The 27,670-nt window shown below is 41.9% G+C and overlaps 1 protein-coding gene across 1 annotated transcript in view; it reads left to right on the top strand.

Annotated features, from left to right (window-relative positions):
• Positions 1 to 27,670, top strand: part of smyd3 (SET and MYND domain containing 3) — a 990,938-nt gene that overhangs the window by 256,317 nt on the left and 706,951 nt on the right. Inside the window, exon 5 of the mRNA XM_059985566.1 lies at positions 21,813 to 21,949. Coding sequence (XP_059841549.1) covers positions 21,813 to 21,949 — 137 coding nt within the window. The remainder of the gene's footprint in view (positions 1 to 21,812; positions 21,950 to 27,670) is intronic.

Raw genomic sequence — 27,670 nt, 5'->3', positions numbered from 1 at the left:
TGGTAAAAGGAACAATAGTACAGACTATTATCTAAATGGAGAGAAGATTCAAACATCAGAGGTGCAGAGGGACTGAGGAGTGTCTCATGCAAGACTCCCAGAAGGTTAATTTACAGGTTGAGTCTGTGGTAATGAAGGTAAATATAATATTGGCATTTATTTCAAGGGGAACAGAATATAAAAACAAGGAGATAAAGCTGAGGCTTTATAAGACACTAGTCAGGCCGCATTTGGAGTGCTGTCAACAGTTTTGGGCCTCTTATCTCAGAAAGGACGTATTGTCATTGGAGAGAGTCCAGAGGAAGTTCACGAGGATGATTCTGGAAATGAAGGGGTTAATGAGAGTTTGGCAGCTTTGGGTCTGTACTCACTTGAACTTGGAAGAATGTGGAGGGATCTCATTGAAACCTACAGAATGTTGGAAGAATTAGATAGGATGGATGTGGGGAGGATTTTTTTGGTGGGGGTATCCAGAACTAGAGGGCACAGCCTCAAAATTGAGGGGTGACCTTTTAGAACAGAGCTAAGGAGGAATTTTTCAGCCAGAGAGTAGTGAATCTGTGGAATGGTCTACCACAGACTGCAGTGGAGGTCAAGTCCATGGGTATATTTAAGGCAGAAGTTAATCGTTTCCTGATTGGTCAGGGCATCAAAGCAAATGGTGAGAAGGCAGGTATATGGAATTGAGTGGGATCTGGAATCAGCCGTGATGGAATGGCAGAGCAAACTTAATGGGCTGAATGGCCTAATTCTGCCCCTGTGTCTTATGGTCTTATGATACCAGTCGGTACTTAATTGGTTATTGTAAATTGCCCCATGATTCGGCTAGGATTAAATTGAGGGATTGCTGGGCGGTGTGACTCAGAGGACTGGTCCATGGTGCATCACAACAAACAAACAAACAAACAAATAAATGTATAAACAAACTCAGCAATGTGCCTAATTTTGTGCTTTGTAACCACGTATACCCAAACAATGTCCTGTCGACCACCTCCAGTGCTAGCTGACAGGTTGAAGTGAAACAGAGGAGGTGTATTACTACAGTCTGCATCAGCTTTGCTATAATGTGACTCCGTGCTGCACAGACCTTGAGCTCCTCTTATTTTCAAAGTAACAATCAATGTCGGTGCAGGGCAGTGCTGCTGCTTAATAATGTGCTGGATTGTTCTGATAGCTCTATAGTCTTCTGCTCTGTCATTGGAACTGGCTGGTAGGTTGGTTCAAGTTTTGAAGGATAACTTGGTTATCCATAAGAAATGAATATCTTCCCTGTTCAGTAGGGCTCAAGATTCAAGATTGTTTGTTGTCATTCTAAAGTGCATGTGAGTAAAGGAGAACAAAGTGATTGTTATTCTGGATCCGATGCAGCATTAAAAAGCACAATAAACGTAAAGGTCACATTACAAAAAACACAATCAATATAAATATAAAAGCAATCCTATGAAACCCAATGTTAACGTTGTAAGTTGTAACCTCAGCCAGCTCCATCATGGGCACTAACCTCCTCTGCATCAAAGACACCTTCGAAAGTTGATGTTTTGAAAAGGCAGCAGCCATCATTAAGGACTCCCAACACCCAGCACATGCTCTCTTCTCATTGCCACCATCAGGATGGAGGTACAGGAGCCTGAAGACACACACTCAGTGATTCAGGAACAGCTTCTTCCCCTCTGCCATCAGATTTCTGAATGGACAATGAACCCGTGAACACTACCGCACTATTTTTGTTTGCTCTCTTTTTGCACTACTTCTTTATTGCTTATTGTAATTTATATATTTTTATCAATATGTATTACAATGTAATGCTGTCGCAAAACAACAAATTTTATGACAAATTCTGGTGATGTTAAACCTGATTCTGATATACTGTAGTTAATCTTTCACTTGAACTCTATTTTCTTACCCTAAGACCTTAAGATATAGAACATAAAGTACAACACAGCGCAGGCGGTTCGGCTCACAGTATTGGGCTGATGTAGGAGCAGGAATAGGCCATTCGGTCCATTGAGTCTGTTCTGCCTTTTTTTTCATAATTTTTTTCTGATTGCTGATTTTTTTCAACCTCACTTTCCTACTTTTTCTCTGAAACTCTTAAACACTTGTCAGTCAAGATTCTATCGATCTCTGCCTGAAATACACTCATTGTTGGGGAGGGTTTAACCTAACTTGACGGGGGGGGGGGTGGGAAACAGAGTGATCGGGCTGAGGATGGGGCAGTTGGTATACAAGTAGATGCAGTGTGTAGTGAGACTGTGAGGAAGGACAGGCAGATGATAGGGCAAAGTTGAAGTTGGGGGATGAAATGAAGTGTAACGGGGGCAAAATCAATAAGAGTGAGTTTTTTTAATGTAGTTCAGTCTAGTTTTTTGTACTGTGTCATGTAACACCATGGTCCTGAAAAAAGTTGTCTCATTTTTACTATGCACTGTACCGGCAGTTATGGTCAAAATGACAATAAAAGTTGACTTGACTTGGCTTAACTTGACTTGAAAGCAAGAGGGTGCACACAGTATGCAGAATAAGGTAGATGATCTTGTAGTGCAGTTTGAGATTAGTAGGAATGACGTTGTGGGCATCTCTGAGTCGTGGCTGAAAGAAGATCATAGGAGCTGAACATCCAAGGATACACCTTGTATCAAAAGAACAGACAGGAAGGTGAAGGAGGTGGAGTGGCTCTGTTGGTGAAAAATGAAGTCAAATCATTAGAAAGAGGTGACATAGGATCGAAAGATGTAGAATCCTTGTGGATAGAGTTGAGGAACTGCAAGGGTAAAAAGAGTTATATACAAGCCTCTGAATAGTAACAAGAATATGGAGTACAAATTACAATGAGAGATAGAAAACGCATGTCAAAAGGGCAATGTCATGATAGTCCTGGGGGATTTGAATATGCAGGTAGATTGGGAAAATCAGCTTGGTGCTGGATTTGAAGGGAGGGCATTTGTAGAGTGCATACGATTTGGGTTTTTAGTGCAGCTTGTGGTCGAGCCCACTGGGGGAAAAGGCAATTCTGGATTGGGTAGCTGAAGAGATTGTGGAGGCATTAGTAATGATCTTTCAAAAATCACTAGATTCTGACATGGTTCTGGAGGACCGGAAGATTGCAAGCGTCACTCCATTCTTTAAGTAGAAAGGAAATGGTTGGTTAGTTAGCCAGACATCAGTGGTTGGGAAGATGGTGGTGTCCATTATTAAGGATGAGGTTTCAGGGAACTTGGAGGTACATGGTAAAATAGGTCAAAGTCAGCATAGTTTCCTTAAGGGGAAATCTTGCCTTGCAAATCTGTTGAAATTCTTTGAGGAAGTAACAGGCAGGATAGATAAAGGAGAATCAGTGGATGCTGTTTACGTGGATTTTAAGAAGGCCTTTGACAAAGTGCCGCACATAAGGCTACTTCTTGAAATATGAACCCATAGTATTACAGGAAAGATACTAGTATGGATAGAAGATTGGCTGACTTGCAGGAGGCAAAGTGTGGAAATAAAGGGGTCTTTTCTGGTTGTCTACCAGTGACTAGCATAGTTGCGTAGGGGTCAATGTGGGGACCGATTCTTTTCAAGTTATATGTCAATGATGTGCTGACCCTTTAATCTACTCTAAGATGAATGTCGCTACAGAGGGACATGAACCCGGAAACAGCTATGACATGGGCAGTTGGATCAAATTTCTTAAAACCCTGCCCCGTCACATATTTTGGGAGATGACACGATACTCCGGTAACATAATGGGGTGACACAGAATCTCGCAGCTTATTAGGTTCTCTAGACATCAAGCAGGAGAAGAATCACTCCTTAAGCCCCTTCTTACTGTCGCAGTTGCAGAACAGAGTAATATAGTCATATTCTCACACGTGAAGGAGTGGCTGCATTAGCAGATGCTGATTCAGCTAACGAGTACATTGATTTTCAATGCCACTGTCCACCTTTGGTACATCTTTCAATCTCATTGATCACCAAGGTTTGAAAGCACAGATATGTTCGTCCTTGGCTGTTTAGTGCAGAGATTTGTGAGGACCAGCTGGTTTTCATGTCAGTAATTCTGTGTGAATTGACTTTTCCATCTTGAAGTCTGAATATGATATTTTTTCTGATCTTTGTTCTTGTCAGTTGAGACTTCTCACTGTAGTGTGTAGAAAGGTTACTCCTTGAGCGCTAATCACTGCAGTTTAACAAAACCATGAAACTTTGCCCTGAAGTGGACTTTTTATTTTGTCCTGATTGTGATTTCTTGTAAAAATTGTGCATGATTTGTGTTTATGTATTTCTTATGAACACTGCTTCTCTGATGCTCTGTACTTGTGATGCTTCTGTAAGTAAGTTTTTCATTGCGTCTCTGCAAATGTGTACTCGTGCATATAACAATAAACATCACTTTGAGTTTGACTATGGGCTCTGCTGTTGTGAGCTGAACAGCCATTCCAAAGACATAGGGGTCATGATTAATGAGTTTTGGGCCATGCTATGTTGGCGCCAGAAGTGGGGTGACACTTGTGGGCTGCCCAGTGCAATCCTCGCTGATTTGATTTGACTCAAACGATGTATTTCACTATATGTTTGAATGTCTCAATGTATATGTAACAAATAAAGCTGATCCTTAACGTCAAAACTAGTAGGAACTTATTCATTTTTATTTTTTATTTAGAGATACAACATGGAACTGGCCCTTCCGGCCCAGCGAGCCTCTCGACTCAGCAAAGCGCCTATTTAATCCGAGCCTCATTACAGGACAATTTACAATGACCGATTAACCTACTAACCAGTACATTTTGTGGGAAGAAACTAAAACACCTAGAAGAAACCCACGTGGTCGAGGGGAGAACACGCTAACTCATAATGGACGGTGCCATTATTGAACTCCTAGTTCCCATGCCACGAGCTGTAATAGCTTTGCCCTAACTGCTACACCATCATGGCAGGATTTAGATGTTACTATTAATATAGCAAAAGATTTTAATGCGGACAAGTGCAAGATGTTGTACTTCATTAGGACCAACCAGGGTAGGTCTTACACAGTGAACGGTGGGACACTGAAGAGCGCGGTAGCACCAAGGGTTCAGGGAATAGATGCCCATGATTTATTGAAAGTGGCTTCACAGGTAGAGAGGGTTGTAAAGGAAGCTTTTGGCACGTTGGCCTTCATAAATCAAAGTATTGAGTGTAGGAGATGGGATGTTGTGTTGAAGTTGTATAAGATGTTGGTGAGTCCTAATTTTGGAGAATTGTGTGTAGTTTTGATCACCTAGTGACAGGAAAGATGTAAATAAGGTTGAAAGAATACAGAGAAAATTTAGGAAAATGATGCTGAGACTGGAAGACTTGATTTATAAGGAAAGATCGAACAGGTTAGGACTTTATTCCTTGGAACCCAGGAGATTGAGGGGAGATTTGATAGAGGTATAGTTAGGGTAAATGCAAGCAGGCTTTCTCCACTAAGGTTGGGTGGGACAACAACTAGAAGTCATGGGCTAAGGCTGAAAGATGAAAAGTTTAAAGGGAACATGAGGGGAAACTTCTTCACCCACAGGGTTGTGGGAGTATGGAATGAGCTGCCAACACAAGTGGTGCATGCAAGCTTGATTTGAGTGTTTAAGACAAGTTTGGATAGGTACATGGATGGTAGGGGTATGGAGGGCTATGGTCCCAGTACTGGTAGGCAATATAAATGGTTTGGAATGGACTAGATGGGCTGAAGGGCCTGGTTTTGTGTTGTATTTTTCCATGACTCTTCTGTTTTAAGGTGCTTCACTGCAATGTTTACCCACAGACCTAGATGTTAATTCTCAAAGGAGATATTAACACAAGAGATCCAATGCTGAGTCAAATGTTTTAAAAATAATTGAACCATAAGAAAAGAAGGTGGACATAAGTGACAGCAAGGCTTCTACATGAGCTCAATGCCCTCTATGCTCGCTTTGATCATCAAAACATGGAAGAAACTTCAGGATCTCCCACAGCCCCTCATGACCCTATGATTTCAGTCTCTGAGGCCGATGTGAGGACATTCTTCATGAGGATGAACACATAGAAAGACTGTGGCGAAGCACAGCTCCACTGGCGTATTTAAATTTGCTGAAGCAGATCAAAGATGGTGATGAATCAGTATATCGGAGGGAGATAGAGACTCTGGCTGAGGGGTGGCATAACAGCAACCTTTCACTCAATGTCAGTGAGACTAAGGAGGAGTAAACTGGAGGTCCATCAGCCAGTTCACATTGCAGGATCAGAGGTGGAGAGGGTCAGCAACTTTAATTTATTTGGTATTCTCATTTCATGTCCTGAGCCCAGCCTGTAAGTGCAATTATGAAGAAGGCACGGCAGCTCTTTGGCTTCCTTAGAAGTTTGCGAAGATTTGGCATGACAGCTAAAACTTTGACAACCTTCTGTAGAAGTGTGGTGGAGAGTACATTGTCTGGTTGCATCACAGCCCAGTGTGGAAACATCCCTGAACAGAATAACCTGCAGAAGTAGTGAATATGGCCCAGTCTCTCATGGGTAAAAGCCCTCTCCACCATTGAGCACATCTCTATGGAGGGGATAAATACACTCGCCCCATCACTGATCTGTTCTCACAACTTATGGACTCACTTTCAAGGACTCTTCATCGCATGTTCTTGATATTTGTTACTTATGTATTTATTATTATTGTATATTTTTTCTTTTGTATTTGCATAGTTTGTTGCCTTTTGTACATTGGTTGTTTGTCCTGCCGGGTGCGGTCTTTCATTGATTTGCGTAGGTTTCTTGGATTTACTGTGAATGCCCACAAGAAAATGGATCTCGGGGTGACATTTATGTACTTTGATAATTACTTTGAACTTAAAAATAAGATCAGCAGCATTTCTCTGCTCTGAGGGTTTGAAGTACCACAAACTGCATTTGATATTGGGCCAATTGGTCAGACGGACAGGGGGATCTTTTTGAAAGTTCTTGGGGTACATTTTCTTGTAGGCATTCATAGTGAACGAAGAAGTACAACAGTATCAGTGAAAAACTACACAGAAAGACTGACAAACAACCAACATGCAAAAGTTGACAAGTTGCTCAGCTACAAATGAATAAGTGAATAAAGAACACTGAGAACATGAGTTGCAGAGTCTTTGAAAGTGAGTCCATAAGTAATCAGTCCATTGTTGAGATGAGTAACGTTATCCACGCTGGTTCAGGAGACTGATGGTTGAAGGGTAATAACTGCTCCTGAACCTGTGGTGTGGATCTGTACCTCCTTCCCAATGACAGCAGCAAGCAGGAGCATGGCCTGGATGGTGGTGGTCCTTGACGATGGATGCTGTTTTCTTGTAGAGGCACTCAAAAAGTGTGAGGCGGGTTATCCATGATGCTTTGCAATGCCAAGTGAGTGAAGCGGACAGTTCATTTTTCCTGTGGTCACGCTGATCTTTCAATCAGCTTTTGCCAATGACTCCTCAGAGCCCACAGAGCTGGAGAACTTTAGAACTAGTTGCAGCGAATTCTATAACTACTGAAGCATTTGAAAGCCAAGGTACACAGTGAATGTGTGTTGCACATAATTTTAATGCACTGATGAGCAACAGGCAGCAATATACAACACAAATTTCACCCAGTTTTGAAGCATTTGCAGAAAGCAATTCCTTCTTTGGTGTCAGTGAGTCCATTTATGTGTAATGAGCCTATTGTAGATTGATGCCGTTGAAATATTCCACATAATGTGGTTTAATAATCTAATCTAAAAAGCAGAGACATAATTTAAGTCCTTTTTTAGTGGAAAGCTAATTGTTAGTGAATTTTGTCTTAAAGTGAAGCTTGATTGCATTTAAATGTGCTGCAGTCATCAATATATTTTGTTACTGTAGGTTAATTAGAATCAATGGTGAATATCATAATGTATCTTGTGCACCTCTTTGGCCTCAACTGCCAGAATCTGATTTAAAGTTATGAATTCAGCCCTGCAATTGGATGTTCAAAGTAAATCTGTTATCAGGGTGCACACATGTCACCATATACTACCCTGAGATTGCAGGAGAATCAAGTAAGTAATAAAAGTAAATAAATTATACAGTTTGAGCACCCTTTATCTGAAATGCTTGGGGGCCGGACTCGTTTTAGGTTTTGGATTTTATTTTGGACTTCGGAATATTTGCATCTATATAATGAGGTAGCTTGGGGATGGGGTCCAAGTCTAAACATGAAATTCATTTACATTATATATACTGCTTATACGTATACCCTGAAGGTAGTTTTATATAATATTTTTAATGATTTTCTGCATCAAACAATGTGTACGTTGAACCATCAGAAAAATAAACTATCACTACCTTGGCCTTTCTGGTGAATGGTCAGTGACTGTTTGGCATTGCCATCATTCTCAACTCAGAATTTATGTGCTACCGGTAAGCAGTCTTTGTCTTACACGTGTTCTTCACTCTTATGTACTGATGCAGCCGTTCAGTGTGTTAGATTTTCATCAGCGACGATCTTGACAAACTCATCCACGAATTTCTCTGCTGCTTCATTATCAGCAGATGTTTTGTCACTGCAAATCTTTAAAAATTTAATGCCATGCCTTTTCTTAAATTGTTTTGCAACTGGCCTGCTGAATATTCACGATTATCTTCAATTTTCAGTTTGTCCTGAGGTATCTTTGCTTGTTCATATTCAGCATGCCGTTAAGCGGTATATGTTCACTCTGATGCTGACAAATCCACTCTCTGAATATACAAAGTCTTCATTTTTCACTTTATGCAATGTTTTTCTATTTTTCATAAACATATATTCATTACATATGTCAAGTCACTTCTCAGAACTGACTGCGGTGCACAGGGACCTATTCCCTAGGAACCTTCCCAGCGCCTTGTAGAATTTTCCATTTATGACGTGTCAGTGTACAAAAAAAAATTGGATTTTGGAGGTTTCCAGTTTTTGGAGTTTCGGGTAATGGGTGCTCAACCTTTACTGAGTTGTAGAGTCTTTGAAAATGAAGCTATAGGTTGTGGAGTCAGTTGAGTGTTGAGGTGAGTGAAGTTATCCACTCTGACTCAGGAGCCTGATGGTTGTAGGGTATTAAGTGTTTCTGAACTTGAGGCTCCTGTACCTCCTGCCTGATGGTAATAGCATGAAGAGAGCCTGCAGAATTAAATATGACTGGAAAAGCATTTTAGAGAATTTCTTCTTCATCCTTAATTGTTACATTTTATGTTCAATTGTGAGCGGCTTGTTCTGTAATGATAAATATGGTCAGGAGGGAGGTCCAAATAGTATAAATTTGTGTTAATGATTCACAGGATCATATTTCTGCTCGCATAAGATTCCTGGAGGATTTCCACTATGATGTGTCACCCATACTTTAAATGGGTTGGTTGACCAACTGGAAACACACTGACTTAATCTTCTGTAGTGTAATTGTTTGGCACGCTACCAATACTATGAAAATCTTTTGCTGTCCATGGTAACTGAGGTATGGGGTCTCAAGGCAGTTCACCGAGAGGTTTAGTTGGTCACTAATATCTCCTGGTCCATTGCTTTCATTGTAATTTCTGCAATATGATATCATCTCTTTTTAGCGTTCAGCCTTCAGGATGTTGCTAACCATCTGCTGTGATACCCGTAGCTACTGTGTGAATCCTGCCTGCAGTGTTGACTGAGTACAGAGGTTGGGAAAAATAGTACATCTTTTCATATCAAAGCCTGGGGATCCTGATCCTTTTGCACACTTACCCCTGGATTCCGAGGAGCACAAATTAACCCATCAGCCTCGCAAACGTATCCCTTCACTAAACTAGACCATAGCAACTCTGTGTCCTCGTGTGTTATTGTTTTAGATTGTAGAATGACTACTGACGAGAGCAGTGGATGGAGGTTTGATTGCAATGTTTAAGAAAAGTGTGGATAAGTACATGGATGGGGAGAGATCGAGAGGCTATGGTCTAGATGCAGTTGATGAAACTAGGCAGAATAACAGGTTGGTGCAGGTATGTTTCTCTGAAGACCTGATACTGCAAGGTATGGCTATAGTTCAATGGCTCCATGTCTTGGTATTCCTGAAAAGCAGGCGCCAAGTTGTCAAAAACAGAAAATGCCAGGAACACATGGGCTGCTGTGGAAAGGGAAACAGGATTAGTATTTCAGTTTTAAATTCAGATTTCCATCTTGGCTTGATTTCCATTTGCCACCTCATCCAAGAATCGTGTTGATAGAAGATCCATTGACTTGATTGATCTCAACTAATTCATGTGGAACTCAATTTCACTGAAGTAATGGTCTGTTATTATTGAACCCAGAAAAGAGACCAAAGGGATGCCTATGATTGTGTCAAGGTATTGGGTTTAAAATTGCTGTCCGCTGGTGGGCAGAAAAATCTTCTAATGTGGCTTCAAGTATGAGTTCTACTAATAAGCACATCTGTCTTTATGACTGGCATTATAATGAAAGAAAGCTTTGCTTTGTTAGTTAGCTAGAGATTGACAATTTTTTCTTTAAAAAAAAACTTAACTGAGAGAGGAAAACATTAAAAGATAAAGCATCTCTTTTATAGACAGAAGTAGAACTTCGTGTCAAGTGATGGTGAGAAAATTCTACTCCCACCAAAAACACAAATACCCGATGGGAGCAAAGATCTTTCGAGAAATTTAATTAGCAAAAGCCTCAGGCTGTTTACATAAACAATTGAGTGATGACTGACAAATCTTCTAGTACTCTTCTATCAAAGGTATTGGAGTGCTTTAATTGCCATCAGATTTCTTTTTGCAATAATAAAGGAGTTTAATTTAAGAAAAATACACTTAGTGGCCAGTTTATTAGGTACACCTGTACATCTGCTTGTTAATACAAATATCTAATCAGTCAAACGTGTTCCAGTAACTCAGTGCATAAAAACCTGCCAACATAGTCAAGACGTTCGGTTGTTGTTCGAGCCGAACATCAGAATGGAGAAGAAATGTGATCGAAGTGGCTTTAACCATAAGATGATAGTTCGTGCTGGACAGGCTGATTTGAGTATCTCAGAAACTACTGATCTCCTGGGATTTTCATGCACAACAGTCTAGTCTCCTGGTTTTTTACAAAGAATGATGTGAAAAGCAAAAAACCCATTGAGTGGCAGGTTGTGTGGGCGAGAGAAGCCGGAGGAGAATGGCAAACTGGTTCAAGCTGACAGGAAGATTACAGGAATTTAAATATTCACACATTATTTACCACCTGTCAGATTGCCGGCAGGTGGTAAGAGTGAGCTCCCTCACTTCTGTCCCTCTGACCCTCAGGGCTGTGTACTAAGGTTCCTCCTTTAAGGATGATTTATACTTGTGCGTCGCATCGACGCCGTGGGTAACGCGTACCTACGCCATACCTTACGCTGTAGGGTGACGTGCACCTCTCCAGAAAAGTTACTCACATGTCGCGGTGACGCAGACTGCAACAACTGTGATTAGTCCACTTGGCAGCATCGCATTTCCTCCTATGCATTTCCAGTTGCTGCTTCTTCGCCATGTCTGTAGGCTGTGTATACACCGATGTGAAATAGATGAATCAAATCATCAAATCTACTTGTCGACATGCGAAAATGTTTGAAATGCATTTCCTCGTCCATGTCTCTCACGAAGAAACTCAACACAGTGGCATAGAAACCCCACCACCAACTAGTGTTTTGGCGCACACCTATGCATGCTCGTTACGGCGTAGAGCGACGCAGAAGTGAGAATCAGGGTTATGGTGTAGGCTGCAGCATAGCCCGTACGCACAAGTATGCACGTAATAATGAGCATGCACGAGCAGCCTTTACTATCTGTATACCCATGACTGTGTCGCCACCCACAGCTCCAATCTGCTGATTAAATTTGCTGATGACACTACATTGATTGGCCCAATCTCAAATAATAATGAGGCTGTTTACAGAGAAGAAGTCATCACCCTGACACAGTGGTGTCAAGAAAACAACCCTCAATGTTGCAAAAACAAAGGAGCTGGTTGTGGACTACAGGAGGAATGGAGATAGGCTAACCCCCATTGACATCAATGGATCTGGGGTTGAGAGGGTGAACAGCTTTAAGTTCCTCAGCACACACATCACCGAGGACCTCACGTGATCTGTACATACTGGCTGTGTGGTGAATAAAAGCACAACAGCACCTCTTTCACCTCAGTCAGTTGAAAGAATTTGGAATGGGTCCCCAGATCTGAAGAACTTTCTTTAGGGGCACAGCTGAGAACATCCTGTCTGGCTGCATCACTGCCAGGTATGGGAACTGTACTTCCCTCAATCGCAGGACCCTGCAGAGAGTGGTGCAGACAGCCCAGCGCATCTGTAGATGTGAACTTCCCACTGTTCATTTACAAAGGCAGGTGTATAAAAAGGTCCGAAGGATCATTGGGGACCCAAGTCACCCCAACCACAATCTATTCCAGCTGCTACCATCAGGGAAACAGTACCACAGCATAAAAGCCAGGACCAACAGGCTCTGGGACATCTTCTTCCTCCAGGCCATCCAACTGCTTAATTCATGCTGACACAACTGTATTTCTATGTTATATTGACTGACCTGTTGTACATACTATTTATTATAAATGACTATAAATTGCACATTTAGATGGAGATGTAACGTGAAGATTTTTACTCTCCATGTCATAAAGTCAGTTCAGTTACAATGGTGGTGTTCAGAACAGCAACCCTGATTGCACGACACATTGACCCCTGAAGCGAAGGGTTACATCAACAGAAGACCATGAGCATTGACTCAGTGACCACACTATTAGGCAAAGGAGGTACACAGAGGAAAAGAGAGGAGATTCTGTGGATGTGATAGAGACACCCAGATGCCAGGGTCAGAGGTGTCTTGGATTGGGTCTACGGCATTAAGAAAAGTAAGGATGAGCAGCCAGAAGTCCTGGTACTTATTGGCAATAATGACATAAGTAGACAAGCTGAGGAGGTCCTGAAGAGAGATCTTAGTAGCTAGGCAGAGAGCTGAAAAGCAGGACCTCCAGGGTAGTAATCTCTGGATTGCTGCCTATGCCGTGTGTCAGTGAGGGTAAGAATAAAATGAATTGGCAGGTGAATGTACAGTTGAGGAACTGGTGTAGGGGGCAGGAGTTCAGATTTCTGGGTCATTGGATGTCTTGTGGGGAAGGTGCTTTCTGTACAAAAGGAATGTGTTACACCTGAATCAGAGGGGGACAGTATCCTTGTGGGCAGGTGTTCTGGAGCTGCTGGGATGGGAATTGGCATGATGGGGCTGCCGATGAGGCAGTTGGCTTACAAACAGAGGCCGTGTGTGGTGGGACTCCTTGCAAGGAGCGGCTGATGATACAGCAAAATGGCAGTCAACAGGGTGAGTTGCAATGTAAGAGGTGAACAAAGTCGAAAAGGTGAATACAGGACTAAATGTGTTGTATTTGAATGCATACAGTATACAGAATAAGGTAAATAAACTTGTAGCACAGTTACAGATTGCGGGCATCACTGAATCATGGCTGGATGAAGATTCTAGCTGGGAGCTTAATGTCCAAAGATACACGTCGTATCAAAAGGATCGGAGGGAGGGCAGAGAGGGTGGCATGGCTCAGCTTGTAAAAAATTAAATGAAATTATTAAAAATAGGTGACATAGGATCAGAAGACGTTGAATCGTTGTGGATAGAGTTGTACTGTGGATAGCATTCTGACAGGCTGCATCACTGTCTGGTATGGAGGGTCCACTGTACAGGACCGAAAGAAGCTGCAGAAGGTTGTAAATCTAGTCAGCTCCATCTTGAGTACTAGCCTACAAAGTACCCAGGACATCTTTAGGGAGTGGTGTCTCAGAAAGGCAGTGGCCATCATTAAGGACTTCCATCAGCCAGGACATGCCCTCTTCTCGCTGCTACCATCAGGGAAGAGGTACAGGAGCCTGATGGCACACACTCAGCAATTCAGGCACAGCTTCTTCCCCTCTGCAGTCCCATTCCTAAATGGACATTGATCCCGTGAACACTGCTTCACTTTTTTTTAATGTACAGTATCTCTGCTTTTGCACTTTTTAAAATAATCTATTCAATATATGTAATTTATTTACTTATTATTATTTTTACTTTATTTACTTATTTTTTTTCTCTGCTAAATTATGTATTGCATTGAACTGCTGCTGCTAAGTTAACAAATTTCACATCACATGCCAGTGATAATAAACCTGGTTCTGGTAATTCAATGCAAGGATAAAAAGACCCTGATGGGGGTTATATATAGACCCTCAGACAGCAGTAAGGATGTGGTCTGCAAGTTAAAATGGATGCTAGAAATGCATGCCAAAAGGGCAAGTTATAATAGTCATGGGGGATTTCAATATGCAGGTAGATTGGCAAAATCAGGTTGGTGCTGGATTGTAAGAGGGGACTCTGTAGAATGCATACAAGATGGCTTTTTATAGCAGCTCGTAGTTGAGCCCACTGAGCGGATCAGCTATTCTGGATTGGGGGTTCAAAGTTCAAAATACATTTATTATCAAAGAATGTATAAATTGTACAACCTTGAGATTTGTCTGTTTTCAGGCAGCCACAAAATAAGAAACCCAGTTAAAAAGAGACCAATGCTCAGCGAAGGAGGGGGGAAAAACCACAAATCATGCAAACAATAAAAGCAAGCAACAGCGTTCCGACCCAAATTGAGTCCATAGGCCCGAATCTCAGAGCAGCTGGAGTAGGCCCTTAGCCTCAGTCTCAGTTCATCATATAGCAGGACAAATTACCCTGAAACTAGCAGTCTCTTGGCCTCAGTGCTGCAGGAGAGCGAGCGGTATTTGCCCAACCCTCGTCTCCTGTCCTGACACCCTGCCTTCCGGTCTATCTGGGCCGGCATTTACATTGTTCAAATAGTAGATTATGCTGCACACTAGGACCCAGGCCCCAATATGGCGATATGCTCTGGGCTTAGACATCGTTGCCCCACCCAAAGTTGTTTTTGACCTTTCCAAATCAGCTCGGTGCATAGATTGATCCAGCCTTGCTCCTGGTACAGGCGGAAAGGCGCCTAAACTCCTCCGCCTCAACTTCTCTCTGAATCGTTTGCTCCAGTTTCATCTCTGACTCCAACACTGTCTCGAATCAGAATCAGAATCAAGTTTATTATCACCAGCATGTGTCATGAAATTTGTTAACTTCGTCGCAGCAGGTCAAAGCAATACATAATAGAGAAGAAGAAAAAAAAGCAAAGTAGTAATAAATAAGTTAGTAAATCAAATACATATATTGAGTAGATAAAAAATCGTGCAAAAATCAGAAATTATATATATTAAAAAGTGAGGTAGTGTTTACAGGTTCAACATCTATTTAGGAATCAGATGGAAGAGGGGAAGAAGCTGTTCCTGAATTGCTGAGTGTGTTTCTTCAGGCTTCTGTACCTCCTACATGATGGTATCAGTGAGAAAAGGGCATGCCCTGGGTGCTGGAGGTCCTTAATAATGGACACTGCCTTTCTGAGACACCACTTCTTGAAGATGTCCTGGCTACTTTGTAGGCTAGTACGCAAGATGGAGCCGACTAAATCCACAACCTCTGCAGCTTCTTTTGGTCCTGTGCGGTATCCTCCCCATACCAGACAGTGTTGCAGCCTGTTAGAATGTTCTCCAAGGTACATCTATAGAAGTTTTTGAGTGTATTTGTTGACATGCCAAATCTCTTCAAACTCCTAATGAAGTATAGCTGCTGTCTTGCCTTCTTTATAACTGCATCGATATATTGGGATCAGGTTGGGTCCTCAGAGACCTTGACACCCAGAAACCTGAAGCTGCTCACTCTCTCCACTTCTGATCCCTCAATCCCACAAGGATTGATACATGTTCCTTTGTCTTACCCTTCCTCTCTGACCACATGTTACTCTGTGACTTCGCATCACAGTAGCAACAGCTTGAGTCAGCTTTGCCTCCTCTTGCCTCTTCATTGTTTGCGGTGGTAGGTTCCCACAATTTTCCTCAGAAATCATCCCCCTCACCAGTATCCAATCATGATTTCAGCCTGCCGAAAAGCTCCAAAAGGCATTTGTCGCTTTTTAAACCTGGCACACAAAGTCCACAAGTAACTTGTCTCCAACTCACTCTGTGCTCTCCTGCCCTGAAGATGGGACTGTTGAGCCTAAAGTGGTCACTGAATGTATGCAATTTATGGTATGGGAACATTGCTGCATTTATTGATGATGGCTCTTGAGGAGTTGGTGACGAACCACCTTATTAAACAATTGCAATCTCGTGGTGAAGGTGTTCAGTGTGAAGTTCTAGGGTTTGGATGTAGAGTTGATGATGGAATGGCAGAATGGTGTGTCCTGTCAGTACTAATGTCTCAAAGCTCTGCTTGCCCACTCAATTATATTCAACATAACACAGACATTAATTTTAGTCTAAAATGGAGTCGAAGGTCAAATGGAAGTGTGTGGCAAATGGAGCTGAGAACATGCTCAGATTTATCATGATTTTTTGAATGCCTTGAGGGACAGTATAGCCCAGTTTAGTTCATAAATCTTGTACTCTCAGTGGCCGAGATCAAGGGTCTAGGATGTGTTGTAGATGGTGAGCACTGTAGGTCTCTGTAAATCAGTGATGGGGGAATGAATTTCTAGTGTAGTAGATATGGCCCTAATCAATTGTTGACTTTGCTCTGGAGTTGAGCTTCTTGAGGTTCTGGGCTGTGATCATCCAGGCAGGTCGAGGGTATTCCGTCCCACTGTGGCCTGGGGCATTGTTGATGGCAGAAAGGGTTGATCGAGCCAGCGATTGATGTACTTGCCAAAAGGTACCCTGTTTCTGACTGCTCTTGTAGCCACATTGTTTATGAGGTTGGTAACGTTTACCTTGTGTTCATTAATAGGACTCTAGGATGTTGGAAATGGGGAACTAGATGATGGCAACACCAACGAATGTCAAGTGGGATATGTTGTACCTTCACTAATTGGAGAAGGTCACTGGAGATGTTCTTGAATGTTACTTGTCACTCTGTCAGTTGTTAGGAAACAGTTGGAGACCATTTTATTAGGTACCTCCTGAACTTAATAAAGAGGCCACCGAGAGTATGTTTGTGGTTTTCTGCACTATAGCTCATCCACTTCAATGATCGACATGTACATTCAGAGATGCTTTTCTACACACCCTTCTGCCAGCTTGAACCAGTCTGGCCATTCACCTCTGATCCCTCTTATTAACAAAGTGTTTTCATCCACAAAATTGCCCCTCACTGGATTTTATTTGGTTTTTTTTTTGCACTACTCTCTGTAAACTCTAGAGACTGTTATGCATGAAAATCCCAGGAGATCAGCAGTTTCTGAGATACTCAAGCCACCCCATCTGGCAGCAACAATCATTTCATGGTCAAAGTCACTTAGATCACATTTCTTCCCCATCTTATATTAGGTCTGAACAAGAACTGAACCTCTTGGCCATGTCCTTATGCTTTTATGCATTGAGTTGCTGGAACGCTTGGCTGATTAGATATTTGCATTAATGAGCAGGTGTACAGCTGTAGCTAATAAAGTGGCCACAGAATATACTATCAGTTTCTGTCTGAATGCTGCCTACATTTCTCTGCATGCAACACTGACTGCTTCATTTGCTGGAGAGTTTTAAATAGGAGTAAATATTGTGCCATTGCTCGTGAACATAAAAGGTTGGAAGGAAAACACAGAAATGATTGCAATATCAACTGATGCAGTGATATCCTGGGGCTGAGATGATTGACCTCCATCAGTTAGACAATCTTCCTTTGTGTAAGTCAAGTCAGTGGAGAGTTTTCACATATAAGCATTTTTACTGGAGCTTGGTGCTCAGAATCAGAATCAAAGTGATGTTTATTGTCAGTGACATAAGTTGTGAAATTTGTTGTTTTGTGGCAGCAATACACTGCGGGGATAGCAAATTAATAAAAGTTACAATAAAAATAAATAGTGCAAAAGAGTAAGAGTGCAGCTGTGTTCATGGACTGTTCAGAAATCTGATAGCAGAAGGGAAAAAGCTGTTCCTAAAATTTTGAGCGTGTGTCTTCAGGCTCCTGTACGTTCTCTCTGATGGCAGCAATGAGAAGAGAGCATGCCCTGGATGGTGAGTGTCCTTAATGATGGGTGCTGCTCTTGAAAGATGTCCTCAGAGGCGGGGAGGTTAACGCAAGTGGTGAAGCTGGCCGAGTCTACAACTTTGCAAACCAGGGGTTACCAACCGGGGGTCCATGGACCCCTTGATGAACTGAATTGGCCCATGGAATGACCAAGTTTGGGACCCCCTGCACCAAAGCCGCCTAGGAATCTGTGTGTGGATGGCACGGCTGTAACGAAACCCAATTTCCCTCGGGAGCAATAAAGTACGTCAGTGTCTGTCTGTCTGTGTTGGCACCTCCATACCAGACTGTGATGCAAGCAGTCAGAAGGTATGCAACAATACATTGGTAGAAATCTGCTAGCCTTGCTGATGAAGCAACTGTCCCCAAACTCGTGCCATACTCTTGCCCCGGCCCCAGAATTCAATGCCAGTTCATACTTGCGTGAAGAACAAAGTTTTCAGCTGAGTGCTTGCTTCTTGCAAAACTCTAGGCTGGGCATGTGGATCTGTCACTGTCACCTTAATTATCTCTTTATGACCACTCTGCCTCTTATCTGAAAATTGTTTCAGTCCCAGAGCATGATGACATTTTATTTACTGAGCATTTTATCCGTTCGAATTTGCAGCCAGTGTACATGCCATTTACATCACTGTAGATTATTCAGATCCAATTCAGAACATCGCTTCCAGCTACTGAAAATGGTCAAGTTCCGCAAATAGGAATGAAAGATAACATCAGTATTTTCAAATATATAGGAAGTAATTGCAAAGCAGACAAATTGGTTGGAAAGGAAATCATTAGAAATAAAATATAGCCGTGAACTTGCATAATGTTTCATCACCTCTTTCACAAGAGTCTCGGGTGCTTCATGTACAATGAGTTACAGGGGATGATTGCTTCACAGACAAATGTACCTACTGTGCAGGGAGAACTGTTCTTTGCTTGTTGCCCAGTTACCTTGTGCTGCAAAATGCAAAGGTGCATTGATACTGTTTGTTTCCTCAAGGTTTGCCTTGTACACTCTGTGGCCATTTTATTAGGTACATCCTATACCTACTAAACGGACACTGAGTGTATGTCCGTGGTCTTCTGCTGCTGTAGCTCATTCACTTCAAGGTTCGACATGTTGTGCATTCAGAGATGCTTTTCTGCACACCACTGTTTAACGTGTGGTTACTTGAGTTACTGTCGCCTTCTTGTCTGCTTGAACCAGCCTGGCCATTCTCCTCTGACCTCTCTCATTAACAAGGTGTTTTCACCCACAGAATGTTTTTCTTCTTTTTTGCACCATTCTCTATAAACTCCAGAGACAGTTCTGTGTGAAAATCCCAGGTGATCGGCATTTTCTAGGTTACTCAAACCTGGCACCAACAATCGTTCCACAGTCAAAGTCACTTAGATCGCATTTCTTCCCCACTCTGATGTTTGGTCTGAACAACAACTGAACCTCTTGACCATGTCTGCATACTTTTATGCATTGAGATGCTGTCACATGATTCTGATTAATGGCAGGTGTACATCTGTACCTAATAAAGTGGCCACTGAGTGTATATAAGAATCAGATTTATAAGCCTGAAGGCATTTGCTGTTGAACAGACCATGAACAACTGGCTTTTCTGTTGTTAACACATTAGAGGTAATAAAGAATTATTTAATTTTATAGCGCAACAAAGGGTCTGTTAGTCTGTGGAGTCAGTCTTGAAGAGTAATCCAGCCATTCCCATGCCCTGCTCTTTCTGCCAGTTCTGCAGTATTTTCCCCACAACTTGAACTCCTTCAGCTATTTAGCAATTGCCTTTCTGGAATGCTTGAATCTGCGGCCACCAGCCTTTCATGTAGTGCACCGCCAATGAGGTAGGGTATAATGTTTGAACTGATGAAAGGTGGGAGATGTGGGGAACAGGATTTTCTGTAGATGCAATATTTGTTGCAAGAGGTTTAGAACAAAGCAGCGGCAGTGGATGAGCTGTTGCAGGGTCAGGCTGCGTAGTTGGTTCTGGGAGGGTAAACATTGACATTGACTGGCTGGGCCAAATGGTCTATTTTTGTGATTACCTTTACTGTAACATGTGACTCGTATATTATACACCACAGGGTCATGCAGCACAGAAACAGGCCATACAGCCCATCATTGGGCACCCATCCCTATTAATCTCATCTTCTAATTCTTGGTCTACGGCCGTCAATGCCAGGCACTTCAAGTGCTCCTCTGTACACTTCAGTACTGTCAGCCTACTTCCACCACTCTCCCTGGATTTATTTTTTTACTTCCTTCCTGCTTTAAGAAGACTATTATCAAACTTGGGTGACAGGGTGGAGATACGTCTCTACCAAAGGATGTGTAAGGTGCTCCTTCTCTCTGCTAGCCTGCAGGTCACCCTTGGGCAAGGTGCTTAGCCCCCTCCCACCCCCACCGACCAGGGTCATGTGAAGCCATGGGAGCAGGTGGTGGATGGTCGTATGAACTGCTGGTATGTATCACAGGACCTGTTTATGTGACCACTGACGCCAAGCAGACGATCTTGGAAAAGTTTTGATAATGGCTGGGGTCACCCAACTTGTAAAGACACTGCCCAGGAGAAGGCAATGTCAAGCCACTTCTGTCGAAAAATTTGCCAAGAACAATAATGGTTGTAGAAAGAACATGATCGCCCAAGTCATGTGAAACAGCACATAGTCAGTCTGGTACCTAAAAAAAAGCAAGGTTATGTGGCTTTATCCTATTCAGATGCATAATGGATTTTAGAATAATGAGGGGGTGCCTCATTGAAACCTATTGAATTATTGAAAGGCCTAGATAGAATGGACGTTTCCTTCAGTGGGATGTCTACGACCAGAGGGCACAGGCTCAAAATAGAAGGATGTTCCTTTAGAAAAGAGATGTGGAAGAATTTCTTTTGCTAGAGGTGGTCAGTCTGTGGAATTCAGTGCCATCACAGGTGTGGAGGCCAAGTCGATTTGTATATTTAAAGTGGAGGTTGATATCAAAGGCTAGGGGGAGAAGGCTGGAGAATGGGGTTTAGATAGAGAATAGCAGACGGTGGAGCTGACACAATGGGCCAAATGACCTCATCCTGCTCCTATGTCTCATAGTCTTCTGGTGTCGTCTTGATCTGAGGCTTCACAGAGATGAGGCAGGTGATCCTGAAGGATGTATGGAGTTATCCAGTGGGAATGAGCCCCAAACAGGAGGGACACATTTATGGAGACTGTGACTTCGGCAAACCACAGGCTGCTCACCCATCAATCCTTATTTTATTTGTTGAATTCATGTCACTTCTATAAACAACAGTAAGGAGAGTGAAATAATTGTTACTCCAGATCTGATGCAACCCAAGTAAACCCCACGAAGATAAAGAGACACAATAAATATAAATACATAAGATAGCCATGTCCTATGGGACAAGGACGCTTTCTGGCATGATTTACTATTTTTTTGCCACCGGCCTCTGTCTCATTGAAACAGAAAACAAATTGCACCAATTGTCACCACAATGGTTTGAAGGGAACAATTACCATGGTTTAGATTGATCACCTGTCCCGAACGTCACTGCCCAGTACATTGAGATGAGTGGCACCCAGTTGTTATCAGCTTCATGTATGTTATTTACCTGTCAAAGCTGTAGAGATATATGCTTGTGGCTTCCCTGAATTGAATTGGGGAGTAGATGTGTCCAGACAGAACAGCTGCCATCAAACATTAACACTAGAGATTCTGCAGATGCTGGAAATTCATGCCTGTTGCCATGAAACATTATTTTATTGTGGTTGATGGTAAGTTTGTTCATTGCTTCACAGATGTCAAAGAGATGAGTGAAGAAATGAAAGAAGGCCTTGGGCAACTTGCAGCTATGCTGCAAGTTTATATGAAAGAAGAAATTCACAATGCATCCCAGCTGGTTCCTGGTTTTAATCTTCTTCACCTCTTTGGTCAAGTAAGTTTTTTTTAAGCTTATAGCCATCGGATTAGTATGTGATTGAACTGACCGAGGCAGATCTCCACAGACAGGCCACGTGAATTTCTGAGTGTGTGCAGGTCTCTGAATGGGATAAAACTAACATAGCTGTTTACAACTTGTGCTCTGAGGTCCTGCTGTGCAAGACTGTTATTTTCAGAAGATGTGCATCATGAGACTGCTCGAAAGGGAACAGAAGTCTAAAGGATTGATCTGCTGCCAATTAGCAGTAGATTTTTTTCTCCTGAAGAAAATTTATTCGTGGAGCAGATATTCCACCCCCCCCCCCTTGGCGAATTGCTAAATTGCTTTTCAGTGTTTTAACTTGGTGAATGCTAGTGAACCGTCAGTGAATTGCAGTGCAATTGGTCTCTGGTTTCCGATGAGAACATTAACAAGTTGAGTTTCATTTGTGCACTGAGTCTTTGCTCAAGATTTTGATTGAAAAAGCTTAATAAAGTTATTTCAGTCAGTCCTGAATTATTCCTAGTAAACTCCACAATTTTGGCTTTAGTTTTAGCTGGAAACCCTGTCCTTGCCTTGCAACATTCTTCTCTTTTGATGCATCCATTATTCTGTATACTTATTTTCTGAGTACAAAATTGCCTTGGGCTGATGTCATTGCAGTTTGGTCCCAAAAGCATAAAGCCAGCAATATTTTATATTTCATTCTGATGTACAAGGTAGTCACAAGGGGCTGCAGTTCAACCCACTTTTTTCTAGATAATGATGGAAGACATTTCTCTGATAAATAGGGTGATGTAGAATGAACTACTTCAGCAGACATCCTGGTTAATGAAACCTGCTGATTCTGTTTAGCGTGATAGACTTGAGATTGCCTCAATCTCGGCTAATGTCAGTGTATGCACAAATTCTTCCATCTTTAAAATTTTACCTGTAAGAATTCCCAGTTGTTCTGAGCAGAAACTGGTGATGGGATTCTGCGTATCAGACACTAGGCAGACAACATAAATCTTTCTGTGTGCACCTCAGTTGTGATTAAACTGACTGATGAAATCACCATATCTATGCCTGGACTTGTAACTCGGCAAACAAGCTTCCACTTTCAAAGCGGTCATTCAGTGGTAAATAAAATGTTCAGAATTGATTTCAGAGATGTAGAAGTGGTGTTATATTCTTCTCAGCCTGGCATCTTCAGAGAATGCTAATATTCTTACCTTGTCTGCACTGTCTAAAACACAACAGGTTGTTCAGCTGTGTTTCCTTGTGGCATGTTTAAACGCAGGCGATGATTTTTCACATGTTTAAGCCAACCAATACATTTTGTTTTGCCAATGTCTGGGAGAGGGAGATAAGATTAACAAAGGAGTTGTTGGATTGTTCTTTGCTTGATAGTGGTTGTGTGTAAAAATGTTTTGCTGCATGCATACATCTTTTCCATTGTACCCATATAGCCAATGTTAATGTGTTACTCAGGTTCGCTCAGTGGAAGTGTTAATACCTTGAGTTATTACATCATCTTCCTCTCCAAAGCAGGGTTACTGGCAGCTTGGTAACATCACTCGCGTCATTTTTTTTACATGTTTGTATGATCTAAGATGGCAATGCATGTTAATATTCACAATTCTAAATTTTGTGATTTTAACTCGGATTTTCATATAAATGATGTGAAGTGGTTTGCGTTCTTCCTTTGTGTACGTTCTCTAGAACACAACAGGTTGTTCAGATGCACTGGCAGTGAAAATGGCTACCTTGTGTGTTTAAAAATGAGCAATGATTTTTCATTTGTTTTAGGCAACCAATACATTTTATGTTACCCATGTGTGCAAGATGTTGTTAGACAAGTGTAAGTTTGTTCTTTGCTTGTTAGTGGTTGTATGTAAAAACCTTGTAGTGTTTATACATCTTCTTATCTTTCCATTATAACCATATTGCAATGTTAATGTGTTACACTCAGCGGAAGTGTTTAAACCTGGACTTATTGCCTCACCTTCCTCTCCAATGCAGATTAACTGCAAGCGCTATAATATTGTTCATATTATCTCTTTAAAATGTTTATATGATCTATGATGGCTGCACATGTCCACATTTTGTGATTTTTTAACTCTAATGTTCTAATACATAACTGATGTGAAGCATGCATTCTCTAACAAAAACCTCTGATGGTGTTATGATAATGGGTAATTGCACTGAATTTCAACCATGCCTTGACAAGTTATTCTGTACTGAGGTGTTGTACTTGACATGGTGTAATTATGGCTATGTGTAAAAACATGTTGCCTTTGGTCTACCGTGCATGAAATGGCAAGTGATGGGGCCGCTTGTTCACCTTCATTGAGAGGCTGTCGCACTGCAGAACGGACTCAACCTAGGCTGGGCTCAACCAGTCTTGTACCTTTTTGAGGGAGTTCTCAGTTATCTGTATTCCCTTTACACCACTGGATCTGATGATTTTGCTATCCAGGGGTCCTTTGGAAGTCAAGAATGAGGCATAAAATTTGTTTTTCTTATGGCTGTTCATAAAGAGTAAAGGAAGGAAGAATGAAACTGAAAAAAGAAAAGAAAAACAAAGCACAAAGAAGTTGTGGTGGTCTTATATAAAAACTAGCTCCAACTAGAAAGATAACAAGACATTCCAGTGATAACAATTAACCCATGAAATAGCCAAATTCAATTTGAGTGACATCTCCTACTGAAAACTCAGAAGCTTCTAGAAAAATACAGAATCAATTATACTATAATTACTGGAAAATTCTCAGAACAATTACACTATGTAGATGATTATACAAAAATACATGTAAGCATGGGAAAGATTAAACTGTGAGAATAATTGTAATTTTACACTCTAATCCACTTGTGTAGTACGGGAGAACATTGGCAGTGGGTTTAAAAGTTACAAGAGAACTTTCTACATGATTAAAAAGCTAGAAGGCAGGGGGGTCTAATGAATCCATGCACAATTGTGTTTTGAATAGGTTCAGAACATACTGTGGACAAGTGCATTATTGAGTTTTCTACTTGGAGTGGAAGAGTGTGACTCAGTGGCCACTGTAGGAAGTTCCACTGACGTTCATTTACAATGCTTCAGATTCTTTCCTGACCTCCAGTGTTGTTGGTGTGGAACTTGCAAGTTCTCCATGTGACTGCACGGGCCTTCTGGTGTCCTTCCTCATCCCAAGGTGTGCTTCCAGGTTATCGAGTAGGTGTAAAGTTGCCCCCTGTGTTGGTAGGTGGTGGGAGAAACGGGAGTAGATAGGTTTGTGAGACACCATTTCCAGTATTTTCAGAATTGGAATGGGAACTAAAATGTTCGGCCATCGGGAAGTTTTGATTTTGCAGGATAGAGCGGAAGTGGTTACCCAATTTACGACAGGTCTCACCAAAGTTGAAGAGGCCACATAGACTGCCCCAGCAGATTCGCAGGGGAAGTGTTGCCTCACCTGGAAGAACTGTCTTAGGGCCTTGAATGGAGGTGAGCGAGGAGCTGAATAGGTAGGTGTAGCACTTCGGCCGCTTGCAAGGATAAATGCCTGGAGGGATCAATGCACAAGGGAATCAGGGAGGGCTCAATCCCTGTGGAAAGCGGATGGGGTGGGGGGAAGGTAAAGGTCTATTTAGTGGCAGGATCACTTTGTAGATAGCAGAAGTTATGGAGGATAATGTGGTAGATGCAGAGGCTCATAGGGTGGTAGGTAAGGACAACACGATGCTGAATTATCTTGTCTTTCTGCAGACATGCTCCATGATGGCTGTAGATCACGTAGATTGATATCCAGTGTGGGACGTGGTTCTGTTTGGGGTCTGAGTTCATTATTGATGATTTATTATTTTATTTTTTAATTTTCATATAATGTTCATTCTCCTCTGCTCGTCAGTGTTTTTTCATTGATTTGGAGTGAGCTTCTCCCCTGACAAGGATTATTTTGTTTCTGCTGACAGTCAGTTTCCCTTCCTTTGTGTGGTGTTTCATCATTTCAAACCAAGTCAAAAAATCCTGGATATCAAATGCTGGTATTATCTTCTTTTGCCAATGTCCCAAGGTGTTTCTGCATGTTGGCTCATAGTGTCGAGCAAATTGGGATCAGAACAGGGATTTGTTTTGCCCATGAGTGGAAGCTCAACACCTCTTGTTTTTCTAGAGTTGGATGCAACTTTGCAGTCATCTTTTTGCAGTTTGCTTTTGAGATGTGGCAGTCTCCGCTTTGGTGTCGGGGCTTATTTCACCCCAAAGTGGAAGCAGTGACCCGGTGTTTATAGCAGCAGTTATACAGCTGGGAAACAAGTCCCTCTATCCAATGTAGAGTTCTTGGGGATGCCATCAGACTGATAGGCGAATACCACTTTCTTTGCCTGCTCACTCCCTTTGACTCATACACAGATAATCAGATGGAGTTCTTATTCCTTCCTACCTGCTTCAGATTCATTTCCTGCTTTTCTTCTGCTGTGTTGTTCTTTTCCTTCCCAATTCTTTCAGTTGCCATCTTCACTTTAATGGTCTTGTTGTGTAGCTATTTTTTTCCTTAAATGGGTTATCTTGTGTTTCTTTGCTGCCTGTAAGAAGATGAATTCCAAGGTTGAGTACTGGATACATACGTTTATAATAAATGTACTTCAAACTTTAAATCTGTTACATGCATGACTTCAATTCTGTCTGCTTGCCCCGACCCACTTTCAGCCTCATGTACATGCCCCAGGTTGTATGCCTGTGTATGTTCCACTCACTGACACACTTTATATATCATAATCATAGAACAATACAGCATAGAAAATAGCCCTTTGGCCCATCTAGTCCATGCCGAACAATTATTCTGCCAAGTCCCATTAACCTGCACCTGGACCATAGCCTTCCATGACTGTCCCATCCATGTTCCTATCTAAGCTTCTCTTAAATGTTGACATCAAACCGGCATCCACCTCTGGCACTGGCAGCTCATTCTACACTCTCACCGCCCTCTCAGTGAAGAAGCTCTTCCTCATGTTCCCCTTTAACATTTCATCTTTCACCTGTAACGCTTACACGATTGGCTGGTGTATGGCTAGGGGAAGATTCGTCCACTTGCCATCCCGAATACGTGGATGCTGTGAAATGCACACTAATACAAACTCGCACACACAATATCATGCGCACGCCATGTACGTTTACAGAATACGCTTTATAAATCTTACTAGAACTAAGTGATTAATAATGATACAATATATATGAAAGAAAATAAAGAAAAGGTGCCAGAATTTATCAGGGTTCAGTCAATTAGTGTACATCGTTGGAGCTCAACCATCGAGTCTTCCATTCACTCTTTGATCTTCTCCGACCTCCATGACCTGCACACCTGGGACCACCCTCGGTGATCGACCAGCAGTGTCTCCAGCACCCGTCCTCCTTCCTCGCGGTCACCTTCCCAACTCCCCAAGTGTCTGCGCAATAACAGCTCACAGACCCACACGAGAGAATAACATCTATCCCACTTGGTTAATAAATGAATACAATTCCCGTTATTAGTAACTATAACCCAAACAAGCTTCGAGAGTGCTTTGCAAGAAGAAGCACTCTCTCACCAGTTAGCATAACAAAAAAGCATTTTTACTTTTAACAAAGAAGCCATTTTGATTAACATACATAGTACACTCAGTACACACCCTTCACCCTTAACCCATGACCTCTTATTCTAGTCTCACCCAATCTCAGATGAAAAACCCTGCTTGCATTTATCCTATCTATACCCCTCACAATTTTGTATCATC

This window comes from Hypanus sabinus, chromosome 12, assembly GCF_030144855.1.
Source record: "Hypanus sabinus isolate sHypSab1 chromosome 12, sHypSab1.hap1, whole genome shotgun sequence".
Classification (NCBI taxonomy): Eukaryota; Metazoa; Chordata; class Chondrichthyes; order Myliobatiformes; family Dasyatidae; genus Hypanus; species Hypanus sabinus.
The sequence above is the reverse complement of the archived record's forward strand: the minus strand, read 5'-3'. Positions and strand labels throughout refer to the sequence as shown.